This window comes from Rhinopithecus roxellana, chromosome 15 (assembly GCF_007565055.1).
Source record: "Rhinopithecus roxellana isolate Shanxi Qingling chromosome 15, ASM756505v1, whole genome shotgun sequence".
In the NCBI taxonomy this organism is placed as follows: domain Eukaryota; kingdom Metazoa; phylum Chordata; class Mammalia; order Primates; family Cercopithecidae; genus Rhinopithecus; species Rhinopithecus roxellana.
The window spans coordinates 72,478,731-72,503,781 of record NC_044563.1 but is presented as its reverse complement, the minus strand read 5'-3'; the positions used below and the strand labels follow the sequence as shown (position 1 = coordinate 72,503,781).

The 25,051-nt window shown below is 41.8% G+C and overlaps 2 protein-coding genes across 2 annotated transcripts in view; one reads left to right on the top strand and one right to left on the bottom strand.

Annotated features, from left to right (window-relative positions):
- The first annotated feature begins 924 nt into the window (after nucleotides 1-924).
- TBRG1 (transforming growth factor beta regulator 1) lies at nucleotides 925-12,719 on the top strand. Its single transcript, XM_010355984.2, has 9 exons — nucleotides 925-1,319; nucleotides 3,005-3,075; nucleotides 3,747-3,979; nucleotides 4,544-4,680; nucleotides 4,971-5,117; nucleotides 8,391-8,488; nucleotides 8,748-8,858; nucleotides 9,278-9,420; nucleotides 10,097-12,719. Exons 1-9 carry the CDS (start codon nucleotides 1,170-1,172, stop codon nucleotides 10,240-10,242), a joined length of 1,236 nt encoding a protein of 411 aa, XP_010354286.1. The 5' UTR covers nucleotides 925-1,169; the 3' UTR covers nucleotides 10,243-12,719.
- A 903-nt stretch (nucleotides 12,720-13,622) lies between these two features.
- The window catches only part of SIAE (sialic acid acetylesterase), a 38,860-nt gene continuing 27,431 nt past the window's right edge, over nucleotides 13,623-25,051 (bottom strand). Inside the window, exons 8-10 of the mRNA XM_010355987.2 lie at nucleotides 17,620-17,777; nucleotides 16,454-16,649; nucleotides 13,623-15,068 (exon numbers count right to left, since the gene is read on the bottom strand). Of these exons, the coding sequence (XP_010354289.1) occupies nucleotides 14,817-15,068; nucleotides 16,454-16,649; nucleotides 17,620-17,777 (606 nt within the window). The 3' untranslated portion in view covers nucleotides 13,623-14,816. The remainder of the gene's footprint in view (nucleotides 15,069-16,453; nucleotides 16,650-17,619; nucleotides 17,778-25,051) is intronic.

Below are 25,051 nucleotides of genomic sequence, written 5' to 3'. Positions count from 1 at the left end.
GGAGAACCGCTTGAACCCGCGAGTCAGAGGATGAAGTGAGCCGAGATCGCGCCACTGCACTCCAGCCTGGGCAGCAGGGCCAGACTCCGTCTCAAAAAAAAAAAAATCTACATTTTGAACATATAACAGTCATTATATATCAGTAGAGTATTTTACAATGTAGAAATCCCATTCACCTCCACTATTATAAAGTTTACAAGCTAAAGACTATGTTCGGTTCTGAGAGAAAAAACCTGCAGTTACTGAACTAGTTATTGGCATTGCTGGAAGAAGATGCAAGCCTTCTGCCATCCAGCCTGGGTCATTCACCAATACCGCACCCTAAAGATTCTTCTACCCTCCTTAATTTTAATAGACCTTGGTTGTAAAGTTAGAACCATATAAATGTACATATTATGTACAGAAATACACTTCTGCTTTCACTAGACAAACATTTACTGAGTGCCTACTTAGAGACAGTATTAAAACTGCGTGTTCAATCTCTCATCTTCCCTACTAGAAAGAGCCAAGGCCTTCCTCCCTATTCACGACTGTGTTCCCAGCTCCTAGGAAGATCACAGCATTAGGAGGCCCTGCAAACACATTTCTGTGAGCTACAGAAAGGAACGAAGCAGGGAAAGAAGCAGAGTCCCAGCACTTGGGACTCTTTCCCAGACAGTCTGGGAAAAGTGGCCCGCCCGGGGAGCGTGAAGGACAGCTAGCGTTGGTAAGATTTTTGTTAGTTCGTTAGTTCAACTATAGTACCCTTCAGCTAAGCACACAGACGCCCGAGGCCCGGATTCCGATTCCAGCCGCCAGCCCGCCCTCCTTTCCTCAACCAGCACTCGCCCCCAGCTGTCTTTCCTCCTGGCGCCCGGAATCGCACCGCCCAGACCACCCTACTCTCCCTGCCCCGGAAGTTACACGCTGCCGACACCGGGACGTAACTTCCGGGAAGGGTTTACTTCCAAGACAGACACGGAAGTGCTGGGAGGCGCCGGGTGCTGGGAGCCGGTTCGGTTGCGGGTGTTTCTGGCCCTGCGGTCAACCCTGGGAACGTCCCGGAGAGCTAGATTCCTAGAGGCAGGATTCCGCTAGCCCCGAACAGACTAAGCCGGCGCTCCTGCCCGCTCCCCGACTTAGGATCGGATGCCGGCAGCGTCCTGGGGCCCCCGTAGCGGGGCTGGACCATGAGCCTGCTGGACGGCCTCGCCTCCTCCCCGCGGGCTCTGCTGCAGTCCAGCAAGGCCAGGATGAAAAAGCTCCCGAAGAAGAGCCAGAACGAGAAGTACCGGCTGAAGTACCTGCGGCTGCGCAAAGCGGCCAAGGCCACTGTGTTTGTGAGTCTGACTCGCGTCCAGCCGGTCCCTGCCTGGAGACCCCCTCACAAAATCTTTTCCCAAGCTGTTCCCCCTTCCCAGGATGACAGTATTAATATAGTGTTGGCTTTTCCGTATACGTTACTACTTGTTAGCCTTGTGTCCTTGGACAAATTACGTGATTTCTCTGTGTCCTCATCTGTAGATGAGCTAGTAACTACCTTGCAGAATAATGAATATTAAATGAGCAAAGAAAAGTGCTTGGTGCCTAAAAGACGTGCCAATAAATTTTAGTCATCGTTATTACTGCAGAACTCTAGGAAATGTATTTGATTCTCGAGATACAGCCCTGAGAATTAGGCATTATTTGTAAAATGAGAACACTGAAGCCCAAAGAGATGATTTGCCCAAGGGTACTGTGTCAGAGCCCTGACCCCAACTTAAATAACCCTGATTCCATTTTATGACTTCCAGTACACAGACTATTTTCTGAGCACCTCACATCCCCATAACTGCCCCCTTGTCCAAAGAGGTACATGAAACTTTCAGTAATTTCCCCCCTCTAACCTTTGAGTGTTCCAAGTGTTTTTTCCTTTCTTTTATTGTAGAAGTACTGGATTTATTGAATGAATAAACTTAATATAGCTTGCCAGCCATAACTGTATATTAGAATATTTTGGCTTGCTTCAGTGTTTGGAAATAGGGGTGGAGTCCTCAAATGTGCCCCCACATCCAAGTCAACAGTTCATCTCTTCTCTCTACCAAAAGCTTGAACATCTCTTAGCATATTTGGAAGCATAAGGAAAAGTTTAGAATTTAGAATACACGTTCCAAAAACACTCATTCAGCACTTGCTATGTGCATTGCTTGCTATTTGCACTGGAGAGAAACAAGAAAAGTAGAACTAAGAGAACTTGGCATCTGATTGACTGTTCCCTTTCTTTTATCCTCTATATGTCAAAGGTACCTAAAGCTTGGAACTTATGTTATTTCAAGGATGTTGGTTCCATCAAATACATAAAGAAGATTTTGTGAAGAAAAAGGGATGTTTTGAACATTGAGAATTTGAGTTTCCACCTATGGAGCATTCAGATTCATCATTCCCTTCAGGATTGGAGCTTGGGAGATAGACTGAGTCATCAGTTACCAAAAAAAAAAAAAAAAAGATAATACTTGAATTCATATAAGTAGATTATGAAGTTTAAGAATTTTACACCCTAAATTTGAATTTGTTCCGTCCAGTTTTTCTCTATTTGGGTTAGACTGGCTTTATAAGTTTCTCAAGAGTTGAGGCACTTGAGAATAGATAGTCTTCATATTTATAGTATTTAATTTAAGCATCTGTGGATTTAAGCAGTATGCCTTTTTCTGTGCCAACGGCTATACTAATTAGGGTGACCATTAATCTTGGCTTGCCCAGGACAGTCCTGGTTTACCATATTGTTCTGGCATAAGCATTAATAGTACCCCCTTTTCACTCAAAGGTGTCCCAGATTGGATAATAAATTACATAGCTACCCTGCCCATAGTAGAACCTGACTACCTTTACCTATGGATTTATTTATAGTTTGTCACAAGGTAGAATAGCTCCCCCTTCTCACTCAGTAATACAAGCTTTTTTGGTTTAAAATATGGATCCTCTTCCCAGCATAATAATGTGATTGTTTATTCATTTTATATGATTATATTCAAATTTTTACTTAAAGGAAAATGCTGCTATTTGTGATGAAATTGCTCGTCTTGAAGAAAAATTTCTTAAAGCAAAAGAAGAAAGAAGGTGAGCTGGCTTCACTTTGTGTTCAGCATCACCTTTTTGGTGATCGTAATGGTGTTACTGCTCTGGAGATTTCTTTCCCGGGGGGTTTATGCACATTGCACAGCCCCTTGGCCACTTGATCAAGTACAGAGAAACTTACAACCTATGGCACTGGTTCCTGCACCCCCAAATTACGTTGAGCCAGCTCAAGTTATGTGATGAGACAGCTCTTCTACTCATCTTTCTGAAAAAGCCGTCTTGCCACATCTAATAAATAATCTTGTTAAGGTTATTTAATCTTATGGCCCAATTATAAAAGCCATGTGATAAAAGCAACTGCCTCTTATTCTACAGATATTTATTCTGTACATACTATTCTGTGCAAAGCACAGTGGGTATATATATATATATATATCTGTAAATAATGTGCCTTTCAGAAGCCTAACACCATCCAACATCAAAGTAGAGGAACCGTCCAGATGCAAGAGATAAGCTACAGTTCTTACCCTTGGCCTCTTGAAGTATTGATTATCCTCCAGGGCTTTATGATTCAGAGGGTCTAATAAGAACCTTTCTTTTATGATCATAGTAATCTTTGTATACAGTTCTGGCTTTTCCCAGTACTTGAGTAAAATACTGAATTGAAACAATATGGAAGTTCATTTCTCTGCTCCTTTCCTTCCTGACCTCAGGTACTTGCTAAAGAAGCTCCTCCAGCTTCAGGCTCTAACTGAAGGGGAAGTACAGGCTGCAGCTCCTTCCCATAGTTCCAGTTTGCCCCTGACTTACGGTGTGGCCAGCTCTGTGGGAACTATACAGGGAGCTGGGCCTATATCTGGGCCCAGCACTGGGGCTGAGGAACCATTTGGGAAGAAATCGAAGAAGGAGAAAAAAGAAAAAGGCAAAGAGAACAACAAACTGGAAGGTACTTTGGGGAGATGATATCAGTTGTCCCAGTGACTCACCTACTAATGACAGTTAGACCTGGTACTAACTGACAGACACAGCTACAGATATACTTACAGTCTCATCTGGTTCTTAAGGAGCCCTGAGAGCCCTTGAGAAACAAATGTCAAATGTATTAGAGCCACTTTGGGTGGAGAAATTCCAGCTAGTCTTTGTTAAATGCAAGGGGAGCAGACTGAGACTCTGCCCTTCCCCCAACTCTCTAGGTTGCATTCCATTTAGTCTTTCCTAGAGGCAGGGAAATGGGCTAGGTGGCCTTTGGAGCACACTGCTGGCTTGGGAAATTTCTGATCTTACAAAAGAAATGAGAGGCCTTAAAAAGTATAAGGCCTTTAGCTCCTAAGCACTAATCTGGGCAGGTTAGAAAGATACTCAGGGCTTTGGGCGAAAGCCCGACGTGCCCATTCAGTAAGTCTATGAAACCAGGATTGGCTTACTGCCCTTACCATTCACATGCAAATTTATCCCTTCCCTTCAACATTGGGAGGGGCCTAAAGTGGGTGACCCCAGATTTGCGTTTCAGTTCTGAAGAAAACATGCAAGAAAAAGAAAATGGAGGGAGGTGCTCGCAAGCTGGTTCAGCCCATTGCCCTGGATCCCTCAGGACGGCCTGTGTTCCCCATCGGACTAGGGGGTCTAACAGTATATAGCCTGGGGGAGGTGAGTGAGACCAGCGATATTTAGAGAGGAGAATCAGAGAAATATGGGAATGGGGTTGAGCCTTCCCTCCCTGTTCCCATTAGCAGCAGCCCCTTGCTGATCCATACCAACCTCAGAATGTCTCCAGTCCCTGCAAACCCAGGTCAGTGTTGTCTGCTACACAGCCTACTCTCTGTCTTTGATCTGTCACTCTTCGCAGCCCCAAAGTGGTTCTAAAGGCTACCACAGGAAACTGGACTTCTCAATTCTTCAGTGACCTCAATCCCAGGTTGGGGGAATGTTTTTTATAGATCATCACCGACCGACCTGGCTTTCATGATGAGAGTGCCATCTACCCTGTGGGCTACTGCAGTACTCGAATATATGCCAGCATGAAGTGCCCAGACCGGAAGTGTCTATATACCTGTCATATCAAGGATGGTGGTGTGCAGCCTCAGGTACCCCCTCTAATAATAGCCATTGTTTGTCTTTCGAACCTTCTCTATGCCAGGATATGTATTACCTGTTCTGACACCTTCCAAGGTAGATACATATAATCACCATTTGGGTAATTCCAAGATCCTGAAAAGTGACTGGCCCTAAGTCGCACCTCTGCTAATAAGTGGTTGAGCTTGGATGTTAGTCTATTGTCTGTCTCATTCTAGAACTGATGCCCTTTTCCCTTGAACCATGCTACTTCAACTGCTGACTTTGTGACTCTGTGAGGCTTGATCAAGCCTACTTGTGTGAAGTACAGGCCAAAATAGAAGATTAGTTTGATACACTGCCATGTCAAGTTGGACCAAGATGGAGTTAGCAAAGAAGTTGCATATTAGTTTCTGGCTGCAAATACTCCTAAGGACCTGAGAGTCTTAAATCCTAGTCTTACTAAATACCATTTTTCATCCTTCTCAGTGCTAAGATGTGAGACAGTTCATTTTCCCCAACCATCATCTCCTGATTGTTGGAGAAAAACAAAAAAATAGACCATTTTCAGAGTTCTAAGCTTCACTGAGGAAGTTACAGATCACTAGAAAGTAAGGTAGAAGGAAGTAGAGGCAAGGTAAGGAACCTTTGAGCAGAAGCAGGGAGAACCCTGAGACGGCTTGACTTCTTGTAGATAATATTGCATCACGCCTATCAGAGCACTGTTAGGCATAGTTGAGAGCTCACGTGACCTCCATTATACAACAGTTTCTTTAGAAAGACTCATTATTGTAACAGTATACCATATGTATAATACATCTATAAATGCAATGCAAATCTAGTCAAAATCCTAAGTAGAAATTGACAAGCCGATTTCTTAATTGTCTCTGAAAAACAAAATGCTAAAACGTTTTTGAAAAAGAAGAATCTGTGGAGTTTTTAGTTTTCTTTTTTAGGTCATTAACCTAACTGGACATTATTTTTAGGTTTGTGAGCTAGGAATCTAGCTTCAAATTTTGTTCCAACTAACGTCAAGCAGCTGTTTTATATATATACACACACACACACACACACACACAAAATATATGTAATTCTTGTATCCGTTTCCAGATGATTCCTTTTTATTGATCTATTTGTCTATACATGTCAATATGACTTTTTATTACTTTAGCTTTATTGAATATTCTATAAATATGTTAAAGGAAAATGTAAAAGAATTTTTGTAATCTTAGGATGAGATGAAAAGGCTTTATTAGCAAGACATGAAACTTAGAAGCCATAATGGAACATAATAACATATTTAACTATTAAAAATGTAAACACTTCTGAATGGCAAAAGACACAAGGATCAAAGTTAAAACACGAGCAATAAACAGGAAGAAAATGTATGACAAAGTATTAATACCAGATAAAGTGCTCCTGTAGAGTAAGAAAAAGCAATATTTAAAAAAAAAAAAAAAAAAAAAACCCACAGGCATTTCACAGAAACAGTGCAGATGGTAAAGTATGAGCCTCATCAGTAAATGGGGAAATGCAAATAAAACCAAACTGAGATCTTATTTTGCTCATAGGCACGTATCAGAGGGATTACTAATATCCAGTGCTGGCCGAGGTGGAGGAAAACGAGTACTCGTTAGTAGGAGTGAAAATTGGTAGTCTTTTGGGAGGGCAACTTGGCAATATCAACAATTTTAATATGTGTGTCATTTGACCCAGAATATGTCTAGATAGTCTAGTATCTAGACTGCACTAGGTACATATTTGCACCTAGAGAAATGTGCAAATGTGAACAAAGTAACATGTAACGAGGTACATTGTAGCAGTATTTGCAATAGCAAGAAATTAGAAATAGCCTAAATACCCATCATGAGAAAATGGTTAAGTAAAATATATCCACCCTTGTATGTACAGCAATTAAAAGAATGAAGTAGATGTATACATTAGTACTAACAAGGAAGTATCTTCAAGACTAAAGTATAACATTTCTACCTTTAACGTTCTTTACTCAAATAAGGTAGAAATTTCAGTACAAAACTAATTGAAATTGACATGATGGATACTAAACAGTAGAGCAGTCCTGGACTATTTGAAATTAATTGCTCACAGCAAAATTAGCCAGGCCTGGCAGCGTGCACCTGTAGTCCCAGCTGCTGGGGAGGCTGAGGCAGGAGAATGGTGTGAACCTGGGAGGCGGAGCTTGCAGTGAGCCAAGATCACACCACTGCACTCCAGCCTGGGTGACAGAGCAAGACTCCGTCTAAAAAAATAAAAAAAAAAAAGAGGAAAAAAAGAAATTAATTGCTCACAGTGTTTTCATTGATTAGCTGAGAAATAAATATAAAACATTAGACTCTTAACCTGGCAAGATATGCCATTGGTTGACATAAGAAAACCACCATTGACTGAAACTACTCACAAGAGTATTTATTACTGACAAAATTGACAGATCTCTAGAATTTGACACAGGAAATTGAATCCAGTGAAATAATAACCACAGAAGAAAACTAACAGTAGTAGAAACTATACTCAGTAAAAATTGATTTGACTTTTTTTAGAAATCAGTAGTGCTCAATATCATTCTAAAAAATTATACAGAAAATAAATTAATCCTGTTCAGGATAATTCGACTGAAGTAAACATTGAAGAACTAGAAACTGTTTAACTGAACTTTGTAACTAGTCAAAGAATTTAATTGGCTAGATAGAACTTGTTACAGAAATATTTTCCTGGCAAAAAAATCATTGAGCTTTATAGAAAATTGGACAAATAATTAAATCAGCTAGTTAACTTGTTACATTTGTTACAAAAATATTTTCTTGGCAAAAATTCCTCAGAATTAGTATAATTTCGATGCAACAGTTTCTTTTTATTAATATAACCAAGATATTTTAACATTCAAAATGAAAGTAAATACAATGAAGTGGCAGTTTGTAGTCAGCCTGTTTCTCCTAGATCTTGTAAAATTGACTTAAAAGATTACATGGAGAGTGATCTCATTTGTTTTTAAAATACCATTTGTATTTGTACTTAAGGATATAAGTAAGTGGATTGGAAAGGCGTATAAGAAATTAAATGCTCACTTTTGGAAAGCCATCAACCAAGAAGGATAGAACTGAAACAGTCAGAGGACTTTCTCTAGGTACTTGGATTTGTTTCCATTTTTAGCAGCCCTGTAGGAGAGGATTTGTGTCCCTTTTGAAGATGGTATACATCAGCTTCAAGTTCCAGAGTAAAGAAATAGAGTAGTATGCCCCTCTTTCCTTCCTTCTTGAGGATTGATCTCATTGCTCGTTTATCCTTCTCAGTTTGAAATTGTTCCTGAAGATGACCCCCAGAATGCCGTCGTCAGCTCTTCTGCAGATGCTTGTCATGCAGAACTGCTCAGGACTATAAGTGCTACTATGTAAGTTGACCAAAAGCTTGAAAACAGGCTAAAAGATCACTGTTGGTACAGTGAAACCTTTTCTCTTGCTTTTAATGAGTAGAGATACCTCCTTTTATAGAAACCTATCCTGGATCCTCCTGACGTCGTACCAACTAGAGCCTCCACATTATCAAAGTCAAGAAAACTTATCCTGTTTGTTCATACCACTATTCTGTTCTTAAACCCATCTTCATCTCCCGCTAAGCTCTCAAACTAAAATTATCCCTCTCCTGTTTAGGGGGAAACTAATGCCTAACCTGCTTCCAGCTGGAGCTGACTTTTTTGGGTTTTCTCATCCAGCCATCCAAAACTTGATCCAGAGCTGTCCAGGAGCTCGAAAATGCATCAAGTAAGTGTGGTCAAATTCATTCCCTTGAGAAAAGCTCAGTGATCAGCCGGCCAGGGACTGGCAGTTACTACTTTGTTCACTCACCTGCTGTGTCCAAATCCTGCCTGCTTCTCAACCAGTATGGCTCAGTATTGGCCCCTTAGCCTTCTGGACAGGTGAGCAAGAGCCAGGACTCCACTGTTCGCTGATTATGACTCTTTTATGTGTGTACCATGACAGCAAAAGGGGTGGGAAATCTCGCAGAATGATTTGTCACCAAAGAGGCCTGCTTGTTTCTTTTAAGGTTTTTGTTAGCTAATACGTGTTTTAGATATAGATGGGAGGAATATAAAGAAAAATTACCTGATCCCTTTGGAGGTAGGAATGGGTATTTATGTCTAGCAGATAACTCTCAAGGGTGATTTCCCTTGATTCTGCAGTTACCAGTGGGTGAAATTTGATGTGTGCAAACCTGGAGACGGGCAGCTACCTGAGGGGCTGCCAGAGAATGATGCAGCTATGAGCTTTGAAGCCTTTCAGAGACAGACCTTTGATGAAGATCAGAATGATCCCCTTCTGCCAGGTATCTTTACCTTTCTGGTTTGAAAATTGACTGTGTTTAGGCTACCTTCCCACCTTCACACATAGCCGAGTACCCTAAATATCTATGCATTGAGTGATAAAAGCTTTCACGGAATCAGCCTTGCAGAGTGCTGAGTCAGAGGGGGACCTGCAGCCTGCATAGCTTCCGAGGTTACTCACAGATGCCATGGGGAGCACCTGCGATCATAGTGAGACAGGGTACCCCAGAAACGAAGGTAGCTTATTCTGTAAGCTAAGCAAGACCGGAGCAGAACACCAGGGGAAAGTTTACTGTGCAGGGGATAACATTTCAAGCGAAGTCAGTGGGGTCAGGTCAAGGCCTTGGCCCTGCCTGTGTTCCATGAATTCCTCCCACAAATGAGTGGAGTGATCAAGGGTTCAGGCTTTGGGGTCATATAGGGAAAATCCTAGGTTAAAAAATGGAATTGAAATTCTCACTCTTTGCCTAATATACTATATAACCCTGGGCAAGTCACTTAATCTGTTTCAACCAGTTTTCATTGTAAAAGTATCTGTCCTATCATAACAAAGGCAAAATTGAGCTGTCAAATGCAAGGGTGTTAAGGAATTGATTGAAAGGACAGGTATGTGTCTGACCAAAACAGTCTGCTCAGACTCCCAAGCAGCAGTGGAACTTAAGGAATTGTTTTCCCCAGGATCCTTGGACCTCCCAGAGCTTCAGCCTGCAGCCTTTGTGTCTTCTTACCAGCCCATGTACCTGACGCATGAACCCTTGGTAGATACTCATCTGCAGCACTTGAAGTCTCCATCACAGGGTAGCCCAATTCAGTCTTCAGATTGAACAAGAAAGGATCAGATGCCACATCGTTTTCATCGTGATTAATTTAACTTAAACTAAAATTTTGGGTATATGGAAGAAGGCAGCAATTCAGAAGTAAAGAAGATATTCACATATTTCATCATGGAGGGTCCTGTGGTGACGGTTTTCCCTGGGAAAAATTTCAGCTGCTTTATTTTTAGTAATAAATTTCTCTTGTCAATTCTGTTTATTTTCATCTTGTTGTAATCAGGATATAATCTTTTTTGCTTAGCTCTGCCTGAGGTAGAGTCAACTTCAGCCTCTTATAAACAAGAGTGATAGAGAGCTGCTGTCTAGTCTATTCAGGCTGCTACAACAAATACCATAGACAGAGTGGTTTATAAATAACATGAATTTATTTCTCACAGTTCTGGCTGCTGGGAAGTCCAAGTTCAAGGTGCTGGCAGATTCAATGTCTGGTGAGGGCCCACTTCCTAGTTCTTAGACAGCCGTCTTCCTGCTGTGTCCTCACGTAAAGGCAGCTCTCCGGGGTCTCTTTTATAAGAGCACTAAGCCCCTTCATGAAGGTCTGCCCTCGTGACCTAATCACCTCCCAAAGGCCCCACCTCCCCATACCATCACATTGGGGGTTAGGAGTTAACTTATGAATTTTGGGGAGATATAAACATTAAGTCTATAGCAGCAGCTGACGAGGGAGATAGGGAGATTCTGACAAACTTCTCTCGATTCTGATCCTAATTCAAGGAATATCAAGTCCCAGCCCCTGCAGCCCAGGCTGCTGCTTTATTTTCATGTCAGTATCATCAAAATCCCATCTTCTGCTTAAACTCAAGATGGAAAGTCCAGTCTAAGGTACACTGTTCATCTTTTTCTTCACATTTTGCACATCCTTCTTTAACCCTTCATTATCGCAGCTCAGAGAATGTGCTTTTTAAAGCTCAATACATTGAAACCATATGATAACACAAATTCACATATAATTGGGGGTGAGTCCCATCCTCTGTAACAGACTTAGTCCTGTCTTTTCATTAGCCATGTAGTAATATAACTCCATGTTCCATGCAACTGGATTTTTGGACCCTGTTAATAGCATTAAGGTAGAGGTTCACTGTATCACCTAACAACTCAGCACTGCCTGTGGGATGCCTTAGGTACCCATCACCAGGTTGCCAAGGGCTGTGTGGAAAGGGAGGGACAAAAGGACCCAGAAGTAGAAGAATGGGGATGGAGTGGTGAGAATGAAATGGTTAATGCACTACCATTCATAATTGCCAACTGAGGACAACAAAAATGGGATTGGTGTTTTATAGTAATAAATCTGACCAGCAGAGGGAGGGATCAGGCAGCAGTGTTTAAAGCACGCCACACTGGCCAGTGTAAACTCAGAAGCTAAGTTAACTGGTATCTTATGATTTTGAGTATAGTTTTTTTATAAGTTGTATACATTTTACAATGTAAAAGAAACAACATTTGTATCATAGCGAATTGGGTGGGAAGGGGATTGCTTAAAATATTAATGTGTTTTTATTTTTTTCTCTGCATAAATTGCTTGTGCATACTGGCACTTAACACAGAAATGATACATCCTGCTTTTTTCATATAACAAATATTTTCCCACGATTACAGCCTGAGTAATACCCATATTAAAAGAGCCTCATTTTAGAAAGACATTTACAATTTTTGGAATGCATCACATGGAGAAAGGTTGAAACTGTTTTTTCAGCTATAATGCGTATACAACTATAGTGTGTACATACACCACATATACATATACTTGTATGGAGATATGTGTAAAATGTTTTTACTATGGATCATGGATTTAAGAAACTTGAAAAGCCGGGCACAGTGGTTCACACCTGTAATCCCAGCACTTTGGGAGGCCGAGGCAGGTGGATCACAAGGTCAGGAGATCGAGACCATCCTGGTCTAACTTGGTGAAACCCCGTCTCTACTAAAAATACAAAAAATTGGCCAGACGTGGTGGTGGGCACCTGTAGTCCCAGCTACTCGGGAAGCTGAGGCAGGAGAATCACTTGAACCTGGGAGGCAGAGGTTGCAGTGAGCTGAGACCACGCCACTGCACTCCAGCCTGGGCGACAGAGCAAAACTGCATCTCAAAAAAAAAAATAAAATAAATTGAAAAACACTGCCATAGTATACTTAAACTATCTTTTCATCTGTCAGATTGTTAACGATTTTTTTTATTTTAGCAACATCCAGTGTCAATGAGGGTGAGGGAACAAAAGGACTTCCTTGGTGAGAATGTAAGTTGTTTAATCCTTTGGGAGGGTTAAGCTGTAGATATCAAAATTTTAAATATATATTTATCCCCTTCCACATTAAGGACCCTAAGAAATAGTATGTGGTATGGACGAGTGTGGTATGATGTTTGCATGTGATATTCATTACAGTATTATTTTAATAGTAGAAAATTGTTTTAAAAAATCTATATGTCCATTAATAGGAAATTGGTTAAATAAATGAGGCTTCCACAAACTGAAAAACTCTAAATCTGTATTTACATAAGAAAATTATTTTGGTAAAGGAAGTCAAAAACACAGATTACAAAATAATATGTAGTGTATAACTCAAATCAAAATTATATAACTCAAATCAAGTGAACAGTTCAGCAAAATAGTTTCTCTGAATGATGAATTCACCTCCAGGTTCCTGGAGGTGAAAGGAACCTGGACTTAGAGTTCTTAGCTACCTCTAGCTGCCCCTGAATTAGAACAGCCCATGGGGTATGTGTATTGGGGGTGGAGGAGTGGACAGGTAGATTGACTTTTTCTCAGGCATCAATCTGTTACGAGGTTCATGGTTTCTATGGGGCCAGATGCATGAGAGGTCAAAGCATGGGCAACAGGAGTTAACTGAATGAATTGAAGTGCTAGGAAATGAATGCTAGGAAGTCCTCAGGGGAGCCAAAGTTCCTTGTAAAGTGTGCAGATTTTTTGTTTTTTAACTAAATAAAATCTTTGCACTGACAAAGTTATTCCTGCTGTTTGGAGCTACACCAGAACCCCTTGGAATTCTATAGAGGGGTAGAAGTAAAGCAAAAGCCATCATTCACTCTACAGAGTGATTATAAATTTCATTTTCAAACAGTAAACAGTTCCTAAATTGGAGGAAATACAGTGAATTCCACATAATGTTTTAAATTATTCAGCCACTAAAAATAAATTTACATATGGTTTCATTAATATATTCACTACCTAAACCATATTTTTTACACTACGTAAAATACATTGTATATGTAGAGTGAGTGATGCTTTTTGCTTTAGTTCTCATTTTTCACATTAAGGGGAGGAAAGCTACCCACAGATAGCATTCTTATTCCTTTTCACACGCTTCAAGGACAATTTGCAAGTTTTGACTGGATACAAATATATACACATCACTAGTGATTATGCTTTTATTTCCAACTTCCAATAGGTAACATAATTTTCAGGCACCGTTAACTGTTTTTAATCCATCAGTAAACTGCATTAAGATTCTTAATAATAAACACAAAGGGTCTCTTTCATATTTGTATCATCTGCATTATTTTTCTATATGCTTGTCATGTGGCTTTACTTTCAGCCTCCCTCTTTTCTTCCAAATGGATTATCCTTAAACCTTTTACCTTTAAAGAGCCTGAGATTTATATTTAACTCGAACAACACATTTGCCTCTGTTGCCCCATGTTCATGTTTTCCTAAGCCAGAGTTTCCCATCCCTCCTGTTCCTGGCAGCCCAAGTGCCTTCCCTGGGCTGCTCCCACCTGGCCCTTGCCTTTCATTCCTTAGGGCAGTCACTTAGCACCTCCCAAAGTGCCTGTACATGTTTCTTATTTCTTAAACATTCATATTATCATTATTTACATTGAAGGAACAGAATTGGTCTGGGCTTGAAGAGAACACAAAGAGATCTGTCTGCAATTATCTGAAAGACTCTGACAGTAGTAAAGTTTCACAGGAGACAGATTTCAGCTCCACATAAGGAAAACTTGGAACGTTTTAATGGAAAGTTCATACAGAGATTCAGTAACCACCTGTCAGAAATTTTGTAAAGAACACATGAGGGCGAGGTGGCGGGCGCCTGTAGTCCCAGCTACTCGGGAGGCTGAGGCAGGAGAATGGCATAAACCCGGGAGGCGGAGCTTGCAGTGAGCTGAGATCTGGCCACTGCACTCCAGCCTGGGCGACAGAGCGAGACTCCGTCTCAAAAAAAAAAAAAAAAACACATGAACACGAGCTGGCCTATGCGGCCTTTAAAATCTTCCAATCCTGAGATCCCACAACTCTGGATAACAAGGAGCAAAAGTATTAGATATTTCACTCCCATTAATATGAGGGAAGTGAATGACATTGAGATCCAATTTGTCTGTAGTTCAGAATTAGTCCAATACAGACCCTTTGACTGACTAAGCAAGCATTTCGTTACCTACCAGCCTGGGCTCATCAGAATATAGAAACAGCCATGTGCTAGCTGGAAGCCATTCAATGAGGCTTTCTATTAATTTCCTTTAAAAGCAATGGTTATTATTGAAACTCCTAAATGCTAAAATCTGAAGGACCCATCCTTATATCTAAGTTCTGATCATATTGAAACAATCATTTAGCAACATTGCTCTGATGTCTGGAACCCTGGTCTGTAATGAAAGCAATGAAGGGAGGGGCTGGCAGGGCACTGCTGGGGTGGTATAGGGGACACTGCTTATATTCACAAGGCCACGTGGTCCAAGCATAGCGGAGAGCAACCACGGTGCCGTGACAAGAATCAGTCGCCAGGGTCAGGGACTGGGTGGAGAAGGTGTTCATGGAAGCTGGAAGCCACTTGCATCGATGGTCACTGCAACAGGAGATCTAATAAGACAGCCATAAAATAGGAATGATTAGGTCAGAAGGGTCTTCTAAGAAATGGCACTGCTCTTTCAGACAGAATGGATGGGAGGAAAGGAGACACTCATCACCAAGGACCTACTCCTACAGTAACCAGAAGAAACCGGAGCCCACTTTGGATCTAGTCAGTGTAGCCACAGGTTGATAATACATGTTCATGTGATTAAATAAATAATTTTAATAAATAAAACATTTGCTGAGGGAGACAAGCATGATCACATGAGGCATTTAGGGAAGGCTCCCCTGAACATTCTTTGGGTGATCCCTCTTGCCAAACAGCAAGGCAGGCAGGAATTTAAGTGAACAGAGTGGCCCAGCTGCTGCTGCTGCTCTGTGGCACTCCCAAAGGAGCTGCAGAATGAAGAAGGGACATAAAGGAACTCTAGATAACGAAGCCTATCTCAAGCCAGAAGGCAATCCAGAAACGGGAATACAAATTATCCAGAATCCAAAGGTTCAATTCTGTCCTGGAACAGATGATGGGCAGACCACCAGCAACTGACTAAAAGAGGAGAGCTCAGAATGCAGACTTCTCAATTCACCTGGAACCCAGTGTGGAAAGAAGCTAAGTGGGGTAAGCGCCAACCAAGCATCTGAGGCAGGTGGATACTGTAGTTAGGACTTCAGAAACAGCAGCCCTAGATAAACTGTGTAGTTAAAAGTTTGCTTGTAATATTCTTTTCTCTTCTCCAATGCATTCTTTTCACACACCCCTTCCCAACCTAAGGCCTCAGGATTCCCAAAGTCACTCATTTAAATGTTCCACGTAGGAATTGCCTCCACTCCCCACCCTCAACTATCAGAGACTCCTAAATAACCTCTTTCATCAATGGCCCCAATTCCACAGCAGAATGACCCCTGCTAGGTATTAGAAGGAGTCTCATTATATAAGTCACACTAAGTTACAAATACCTAAGAATAAGCCTCTCAAAGGAGAACCTCAACTCAGAGAATGTCAGGATTTAGGGGAGTGTAACAAAAAATACACCCAAGGATGAAGTGAATCTTCTGGAGCAAGGATCTTTCAACAGGTAACGTACAAATAAAGCTACAGGCCCTGCCCTAGCAAAATGGTTGCTCTGGGAGAAAACATTTAAAAGGAAATTTAAAATGTTTGAAGTCCATTTTAATATGGACTTGTTTTCCCTTTTTTGATTGTCCTGTCTGTCAAAACTGCCTCTAAGCTAATGAATTAACAGCTGTTTATTCGCGGCTCTGAAATAAGCTCAGCGCCAACCAACCAAGACCTGCCGCATCGTAATGTTATGACAAAAGAGATGGCCTCAGTGTGGAGGAAATCCTGACGCCACCACAAAATGAACCCCTGTTTATTCTGCTGTTCTTCTCACCTCAAATATCTTGTTGTCCCTTTTCTGCACCTGGATTTGCTGGTAATATGTAAGATTGAGCAGCCCCTCGTGAGCCAAGAGTTCTACCGTCTCAGGTAGCGGTCCTTCAAAGGTCAAGTTCTTCTCACCATAAGCCAGAGCACGGGCCCCCAGGTGCAGCCGATAAGCCACAGTCTGTTTATCTCGCGGGTGGATGCTACAGGATGAGGAACAAGTAGAGAACTTTGGGTTTAAACTCAACCATAACCACATTTTTTTAAAAAGGAGGATTATGCAAAGCACCCTTTATGAAAGTAAGAATAAAGCTGACTGAACTCCGTGATCAGTGGCTAGTCAGCTTAAGGGAAATGGTGAATGGTAGCCATAGGTGGAGCTCTGGGCCTTCTATGGGTTGGAAACCTTGAAACAATAGATGGCTTGGAAGGAAGGAATAAAGGGAGGGATGGGAGGAGGGAGGGAGACATGGAGGAAGGAAAGATACCAGAACTAACCTAAGAGAACTAACTCAAGATTGTTCCTAACCACTAAAAGTCAGGTTTCTTCTGAATAAACTGTTCATTATTTGGTTCCCTAGAGCTTTTATGCATTTATTCAATAAATCAATCAAGTTCCTCCTATAATCCAGACACTGTGTGTTGGAGTCTATTTCCTATGTGAAATCCCCTCACATCCTACCGTTACTGTGCGGTGTTCCCTGGGGCTGATCACAGATACCCCAGTATTCCTCCTCTGCGGCCAGAGGAGTGCTGGAATTCCATTTCTGCTGTCACTGAAGTTAGCCATAGCCTTATGACTTGGTTCGGCCGGTGCAATGTGAGCAGAAATGACTTGTGTGAAAGCACTGAATTGCCAGTATGAGACTTTAAGATGACTGTGGAAGCACAGGTCAACTTAGAGCATCTATTGCTGTGGGTCTGTGAATGATTACAGTGAGCAAAGTCTCTGTTGACCTTTTCACATAGACAGTGAGCAAGAAATAAACTTTTGGTGCATCAAAGAACTGAGATGTTTGTTGTTGTTACTGCAGCAAACATCTGCAACACATCCCAGCACACGTGATTCCAAGTGCCAATCCTCAGTCTAATCTGCCCCTCACCTGTGAACATCAGAGTGAAAGACTACAAAGAACACACACTGTTCATGCAAAGCCCAGGAAGCAATCATACCTGCCAAAAGGCGAGTCTCTATCACAGAGGTCCATAGCTACGGCCATGAAAGTATTGGGCATCTTTGGGTTGGGGACATAGCCAAAGTCTGCTGTTTGATGCCAACGGATCTGGGGAAATCCATCGTCTGAGCTCTTCTTAGACAAATCTGAAGATAACTAGAAAGCAGAGACATTGTTAATTTTATTGCATCAGAATCCCAAACTGGAGTCTTTTTCACTGGCAGACTCTGCTTCTGCTTCTCTCGTTGCATTTAAATGCTCATTCAACAGGTATTTACTGAAATTCTTACTGTTGTGGCAGTGTCTTTCCACAGACAGCTGCAACAGTCCCTCTCATCCCATGTGCCCTCTTGCAATGCAACTTGGCCACACCTCGGCAGCGGGGTCTGTTTCTCTTCCCTTTGAATCTGGGATTTGCTTTGACCCATAGAATGCAGGAGAAATGATGTTGTACAGCTCCTGAGTGTTGGCCTTATGAGGCCTTGCCTTCTGATTTCGTTCTCTTGAAACCCTGAGCTGGTCATGTAAACACTGTCCAGTTACCCTGCTGGAGAGATTATGGAGTGAGAGGGGCCTTGGAAATGGAAAGATCATAGAAAGACAGGCTCTAGTGTTCCAGCAATCACAGATAAGGGGCCAGTCATATGGATTTCTGGATCCTCCAGTTCAAATTGCAGCCACATAAGCAAACCTGGCTGGTATCACACAGGGCAGAAGTGAGCCATCCCAGGTGAGCCCCACCCTGGCCAACCCAAGGAATCATGAGCAAAAAATATGGCTGATGGTTTAAGCCCCTAAGTTTTGGGATAGCTTGTTACAAAGCAATAGATAACTGATACATCTGTATACAAGACAGGGCTAGGCACTGTAGGGAAGCACAGAAAAATCTCTCGAGCACGTGCTAAATTGCATCCAAGACCCCAATTCTTCACTCCTTCCTGTATCCACACCCTCTTGCCATGTGGCTTTGCAGTTCCTCCTGTTAACAGGACAAGTATGTTTCCCAACCCCTTGATTCTAAGTTCAGCCATGTGGTTTGCTTTGACCAATAGACAGAGCAGAAATTATGGTGTGTCACTTCCTAGCCTAGGCCTCAAGAGACCCCACATGGCTTCACTTGCTCACTGCACTGCTGCTATTGCCATAAGAAGGACGTGCCTGGGCTAGCCTGCTGCTCCCTGGAGAAGGACAAGAGCTTCTGGAGAAGGACAAGAGCTCCCCTGCTGACCCACAGTGGTCTGAAAGAGCCTAAAGATCTGCAGCTTAGCCAAATCACCCAAACCGCAGCTCCCCAAGTAAGAGCTACCTATACAAGAAAGGCTATTTTAGGCCAGGGGGTTTTGAGGTAGTTTGTTACACAGCAGTAGCTAACTGGTACAAGTACTTTACAGCTTTGTTGAGGAGGACAGACCTACACATAAGAAATAAACATAAGGGTTTAATGGGTTTATGTTTCATAAACATATAAAATAGTATGGATTAAATGTTAAATCAGTGCCACAGACAGCAAGTACTAAACATTTAGAACAGGCAAAGATTATTATTATAGGAAAACGTGGCCTCAGAATCCATAAAAACAAATTAAATGGGCACCAAAAATATGAGGAGTCACTCCAGGCAGTACTGCTCACACTTCACATGTTAGAAGCATGTAAGATGCAAAGGTGGGGAGGAGAATGGTCGTTCTGAGAGAAGGGCAATCCAGCTGGACTGGAGGATTTGTGAAGGAAAGACAAAGTTGGAAAGACAGCAAGGCAAGTGTTTGTATAGTTGATACTTTCGTATTAAGCAGTAAGGAACTACTGTAGAGGTGACAGCAGCAAACATTGTGAATGTGCTAAAATGCTACTGAACTCAACACTTTTAAATGGTCAATTGCATGTTATATGAATTTCACCTCAATTAAGAAATTACAGAGCTACTGAAATTATTGACATGATCAAAGGACCATTTCAAAAGATTGTTCTAGTGATCATACAAATGACTCTGACAAAAAACAAAATAAGGCCGGGCATGGCGGCTCACGCTTATAATCCAACCACTTTGGGAGGCCGAGGCAGGTGGATCACCTGAGGGCAGGAGTTCAAGACCAGCCTGGCCAACATGGTGAAACCCCATCTCTATTAAAAATACAAAAAATTAGCTGGGAGTGGTGGCAGATGCATGTAATCCCAGCTACTTGGGAGGCTGAGGCAGGAGAATCACTTGAACCTGGGAGGTAGAGGTTGCAGTGAGCCAAGATTGTGCCACTGCACTCCAGCCTGGGCAAGAGGGCGAGACTCCATCTAAAAAAAATAAAAAATAAATAAAAAAAATAAAAATAAAGGACTTAACACAGAGAGACTGATTAGTTAAGCAGCTATTATAATATTCTAGACACAAAAACAAAGGTCTAATCTACAGAGATAGTAGTGGAATGGGATGATGAGAAATAATAATAACTGACAAAACCAGTCAACCAACTGGATGTGGGGCACAAAAGAAAGGGTAAAATCCATCATTTGGAAGCCACGGCATCTGAATTAACTGTGTGGCATCTCAGGCATCCAAGTAGCACCAGAATATGTGGGGAATAATATTGTTCCAGAAAGAGCCTGTGAAGGATCCACAGCTCATGTATTATCAGTCAGCTCATTTATTTATTCATGCTTTTAACAAATATTTACTGAGCACCTACTCTGTGTCATGCACTAATACCGGCCTAGGAGATAGAGCAGTGAACAAAACACAAGAATCCCTTCCCATTCTTATACTCTAGTGCAGAGAGATATCGAATAACAAGATAGATCTGTAAACTACATATCCTATGAGAAAGTGACAAGTGCACTGGAGAAAAATACAATAGGGAAGGAGGAGAGAGTGTCAGAGTTAAACAAACACTAGAAGGAGATGCGAGAAGTTATGAGGATATCCGGGTATGTTAGGCAGATGACCCACAGGGAGCCACATCCTTATACAATCCTCTCTTCTTTGTGGTAGGGGGAACTCGTAACTTGATTCTAACTAATAGGCTATGGCAAAGGTAATGGGATATCACTCCTGTGATTATGTTGTATATGGCAAAAGTGAAGGGATTTTGTAGATGTTACAAGTAAGGTCCCCAGTCAGCTGACTTCACATTCATCAAAAGGGAGAGTACCATGGTTAGCCAGACCTAATCAGGTGAGTCCTTTCAAAGAGGGTCTAGAAGCCAGCCCCCTCCCCTGCTGGCATCAAGAAGTAAGCTGCCAGGAGTTCTACAGCTTCAAGGAGGTGAATTACGCCGACAACCACATGAGCTTGGAGGAGAACTCCAAGCCTCAGATGAGACCCCAGCTCTGTCTGACACCTTCACTTCCACCCTCAGCAGAAGATCCAGCTGAGCCATGCAGGCCCAGACATCTCACCCACAGAAACTGAGATAATAAATGTGTGTTGTATTGTTTTAAGCTGCAAAATACGCAGTCATTTCTTGCTCAGCAATAGAAAACTAAAATAGCGGGAAAAGAATTTTCCAGGCAGAATGGAAAAGAAAATGGCAGGCCCCATGACGGTAGTATGCCTAGCGTGCTTAAAGAAAAGTAAGGCAGCTAGTGTGGCTGGAGTGGCATACGCAAGGCAGAGAGAATTAAGAGGTGAGGTCGGCGGGTAATGCAGGCAGGGGGCACGTCATGTATGGCCTTGCTGACCTCAGCACATGGAGACCCACTGGAGCCTTCCGACCTGACTTACACTTCAGAGGGTCACTTTGATATATTGAGAATATCCTAAAGGAGGAGAAAAAAAGGTAGAAGCAGGAAGAAGACCAGTTAGGAGGCACTAATTCAAGGGAGAGATGATGGTGGCTTAGACTAGCGTAGGAAGAGTAAAGGTAGTGAGAAGTGGTCAGATTCTGAATGCAGAGTGAGTTAACAGGATTTGTTTTCATCTAAACGGAAAGTTGATATACTCCTACTCCTACAAAACACAGAGGCTCCCAGAAAAAATCTTTACTATTACTATGATACATGCAGTCCAACTATTTCTTCCTTCTTTTTCTGATGTTTACTCGGATCACCCTGTCCTTTGATTTAGATAGCATCTTATTCTTAGCACCAGTTCCAGCCAATGAGAGGCATCAACCTATTATCTCTCTTTTACAAACCATGATCTAACTGTAAGTCAAACCACAAACTGGGAAGCAGTCTGGGCCAGCAACAACATTGTTTTTTTTGACTTCATTTCAAAATGTCTGACCCCATCAGAGGACTGCGTTTTACACAGACTGTTCCACCCAGCCTTATTACTCACACAGCCCAGAAAATACCTGACATCATCCCTACGAATGTGGCCAAATGCAACTTTGAATAGAGGATATTTTCTGCTCTCTGAGTTGCTCCAGAAAGATGAGAAAATCATCAGGAGAACACGGAGAGGTTGCAATAACAACAGAAAGGAGCCTTGGATATGATATGGAACTAATAGGCCATTTCCAATTATCTTATTAAAATTCTCTTAGGCAAATCAGCTTTAACACAGGAAATGATAAAAGGTGCCGCTGAAGCCTCATAGTGGAATCTCATGAAGACTAGAAAATGGGAATAAAAAATCTATTAAGTCACCCTACTTCTTCCACACAACACCCAGAAGACAAAGTGGAACCACGTGCGCCAGCCAGGGTCATAATGAAGATCACAGTAACAAGTCACAGGAAAGAACTGTGGTAAAAAACTAGCCTGAAGCTCAACAGGGAGCAATGCTAGTAACAGCCCCTCAAGCCAAGGGAATTTTCTCAAAATGGCAGTTTGCTGAGAATTCTTGCAGCAATTCACTCTTTCATTGACTGCACTACTATAAATTCGCCACATGGGGGCACCGGCGTACTCCACACCCAAATGAAATTCCAGTTTTCCTAATCTGAGATACAGGGGGGCACTAATCGGTCTCCCACAGTGGGTGGCAGAAATACTGCGGCTAATAAAGGCGTAGACCAGCCAAAGAATATAAAGCTGGCCACGCTCACAAATAACATGCTGCAGTTTGTGGTATGTTCAACGGTTCCTCCAAATCCCGGTTTAAAAACCACACTCCCTGGGACTCCAGCCCCTAGCCTCCTGTTCTTTCTCTCTCAGGTTCCAGGTGGCCTTTCTACTAACCAGTCTGGGATACACGTGTCCAGCCCTGGTCTCTCCATGGAGCTCACATCCTCCATCTCTAGCTGTACTCTAGTCACTGCAACCATCATTTCACTCTTAGCACTTCAATGAAGCCAGTTCCTCTTTCCTTACAGACCAACTGTCCCTGCAGATCTTCTGATTTCTCTATCAACACTATTCAACACTAACATTATCTGGTATATTCCAGGCTTTACATGGATGAACTCACTCAATATTTAAAATAACAAAAGTTCAATATCGTGTTCAAAATCATGTAGCTCCAGAAGTGTCAGAGCTAGCATCTGAATGCAGTTAGTCTCGCGCAGACTCAGTCCGAACCATTATGTTGTCATGCTGGGTATTTCCCTTCGAAGGGATATGTTTATATTTCCAGACTTCCGCTAGTAACCAGCATGTTTTTGTTGGCGATAATAAAGTGAAAGCCTGGAGATTAAGGGAATTTCACTAAATTGTAAGGCATAAGTACAAGGACCAGGTCTTTCCGGTTGCTATATTTCTTTTTTCTTTTTTTCTTTTTTTTTTTTTTTTTGAGACGGAGTTTTGCTCTTATTGCCCAGGCTGGAGTGCAATGCTCACCACAACCTCCGCCTCCTGGGTTCAAGCGATTCTCCTGCCTCAGCCTCCAGAGTAGCTGGGATTACAGGGATGCGCCACCACGCCCGACGAATTTTGTATTTTTAGTAGAGATGGGGCTTCTCCATGTTGGTCAGGCTGGTCTCAAACTCCCGACCTCAGGTGATCCGCTCGCCTCAGCCTCCCAGAGTGCTGGGATTATAAGCGTGAGCCACCACGCCCGGCCTGATTGCTATATTTCTAGCACCTCACAAGATTCACAGCATATAATAAGCATTTGACACATACTTTTGGTTTGAGTTGGCTAAAGTCATACTCAAATCACCACGTGCACAGGCCAAGGGAGAAAAAAGTACTTTCAAGGCCCAAGTGTAGTTTCCACCAACAGGGATGCAGAACTGGTGACAGGAGCTGCTACTTTGAAAATAATGAGCAGAATAATCTCATTTCAAAGTCAGGACAAATATAGGAAAGAAGAAAGAAAATAATCATAAAGGTCTTTTAAGTGAAAAGGTCTATACAAATATTCAAAAAAAGGTACAGTGAAAAGGACAAGGTAGGGGAGTTGGGAGGATGGGTGAGAAGGTATCTGTGGGGCGTGCAGAGGTAGGCGTCTGGGACCATGGATGTCCCATTTACACAGTAAAGCCTACTCTGTTGTCATTTTGTAAGATGGGCATTGTTTTTATATCATCTTAGTTGTGTGATTTCTTATGTTCTAGAAAAACCAGCACTACCACCCTGCTAAAAAGTGTAGGTCATATGAACATGTGGAGGCTAGGCAATTATGAACTTGATCAAATATGTTTATTCTTTTTATACAAGGCTGAAAGCAGAATCTTTCTAACTAGTTATCTCTAATTAAATGTATGGTTTCTCTTGCTATCTTTTTTCATTCACGTGTTAAGCCACTATTTAATGAGTGCCAATCAACTACACGCGTACTGGGGATATAAGTGTGACCCGGAAAAATGTAGTCACACAGGCAACCTCATGCAAATAAAAAGAGAAAGGTAACATCTCACCCAGACTCTGGACAGTCACAGAAGGCTTCCTAACTAACATGTAGGCTGAGACCTAAAGGATGATTAAAGTTAACTAGGAAAGTATGGAAGGTAAGGAGCAAGGCAATGGCCTGGGAGTGAGAGAGCATGGTGGATCCCAGGGAGTGGAAGGAATAACACCAAGCTGGGAAGGGGTGGAGAAGTGGACGTTCTCACAGACAGTTGCTAAGAGTGTCAATTCATACAAATTCATGAATTTCTACAGAGAAATCTGGGGACATGTTCAAAGCCTTATCAAGGTGTACCTTTTGACCCAGAAATTTCATTTCTGGTATTTACCTTACGGAAATAATCAAGCATATATGCAATGAGCAACAAGGAAAATAAACATGCCAAAGCTTATTAAAGCAAAATGTTTAAAATAACCTAAATGCCCAATCTATAGAGAGCTAGTGAAATAAACTACAATATAACCATATTTCAGACTCTACAATCATTACAAACTGCATCGAAGATTAATATTTATTGACATGAAAAAAGTGTTTACTACTTATCTCTAATTGAAATATTACTTAAAGAGAAAAATGCAAGATATAGTACAGATCTATTTCAAAAATTAATGAGCAGAAGAGAGCTGCTTATTTCTGGATTGGAACATTATCAATGTTTTTACCTTCTTTTTTGCTTATCTTTTTAATATTTCCTCAATGAAACTGTA

Excerpts from the sequence above, each read along its gene's own strand:
- TBRG1 (XM_010355984.2), top strand. The coding sequence starts at position 1,170 with ATGAGCCTGCTGGACGGCCTCGCCTCCTCCCCGCGGGCTCTGCTGCAG. Across the intron at positions 3,980-4,543 it reads AGAGAACAACAAACTGGAAG|TTCTGAAGAAAACATGCAAG; the intron begins GTACTTTGGGGA and ends TTTGCGTTTCAG. Across the intron at positions 9,421-10,096 it reads GAATGATCCCCTTCTGCCAG|GATCCTTGGACCTCCCAGAG; the intron begins GTATCTTTACCT and ends TGTTTTCCCCAG.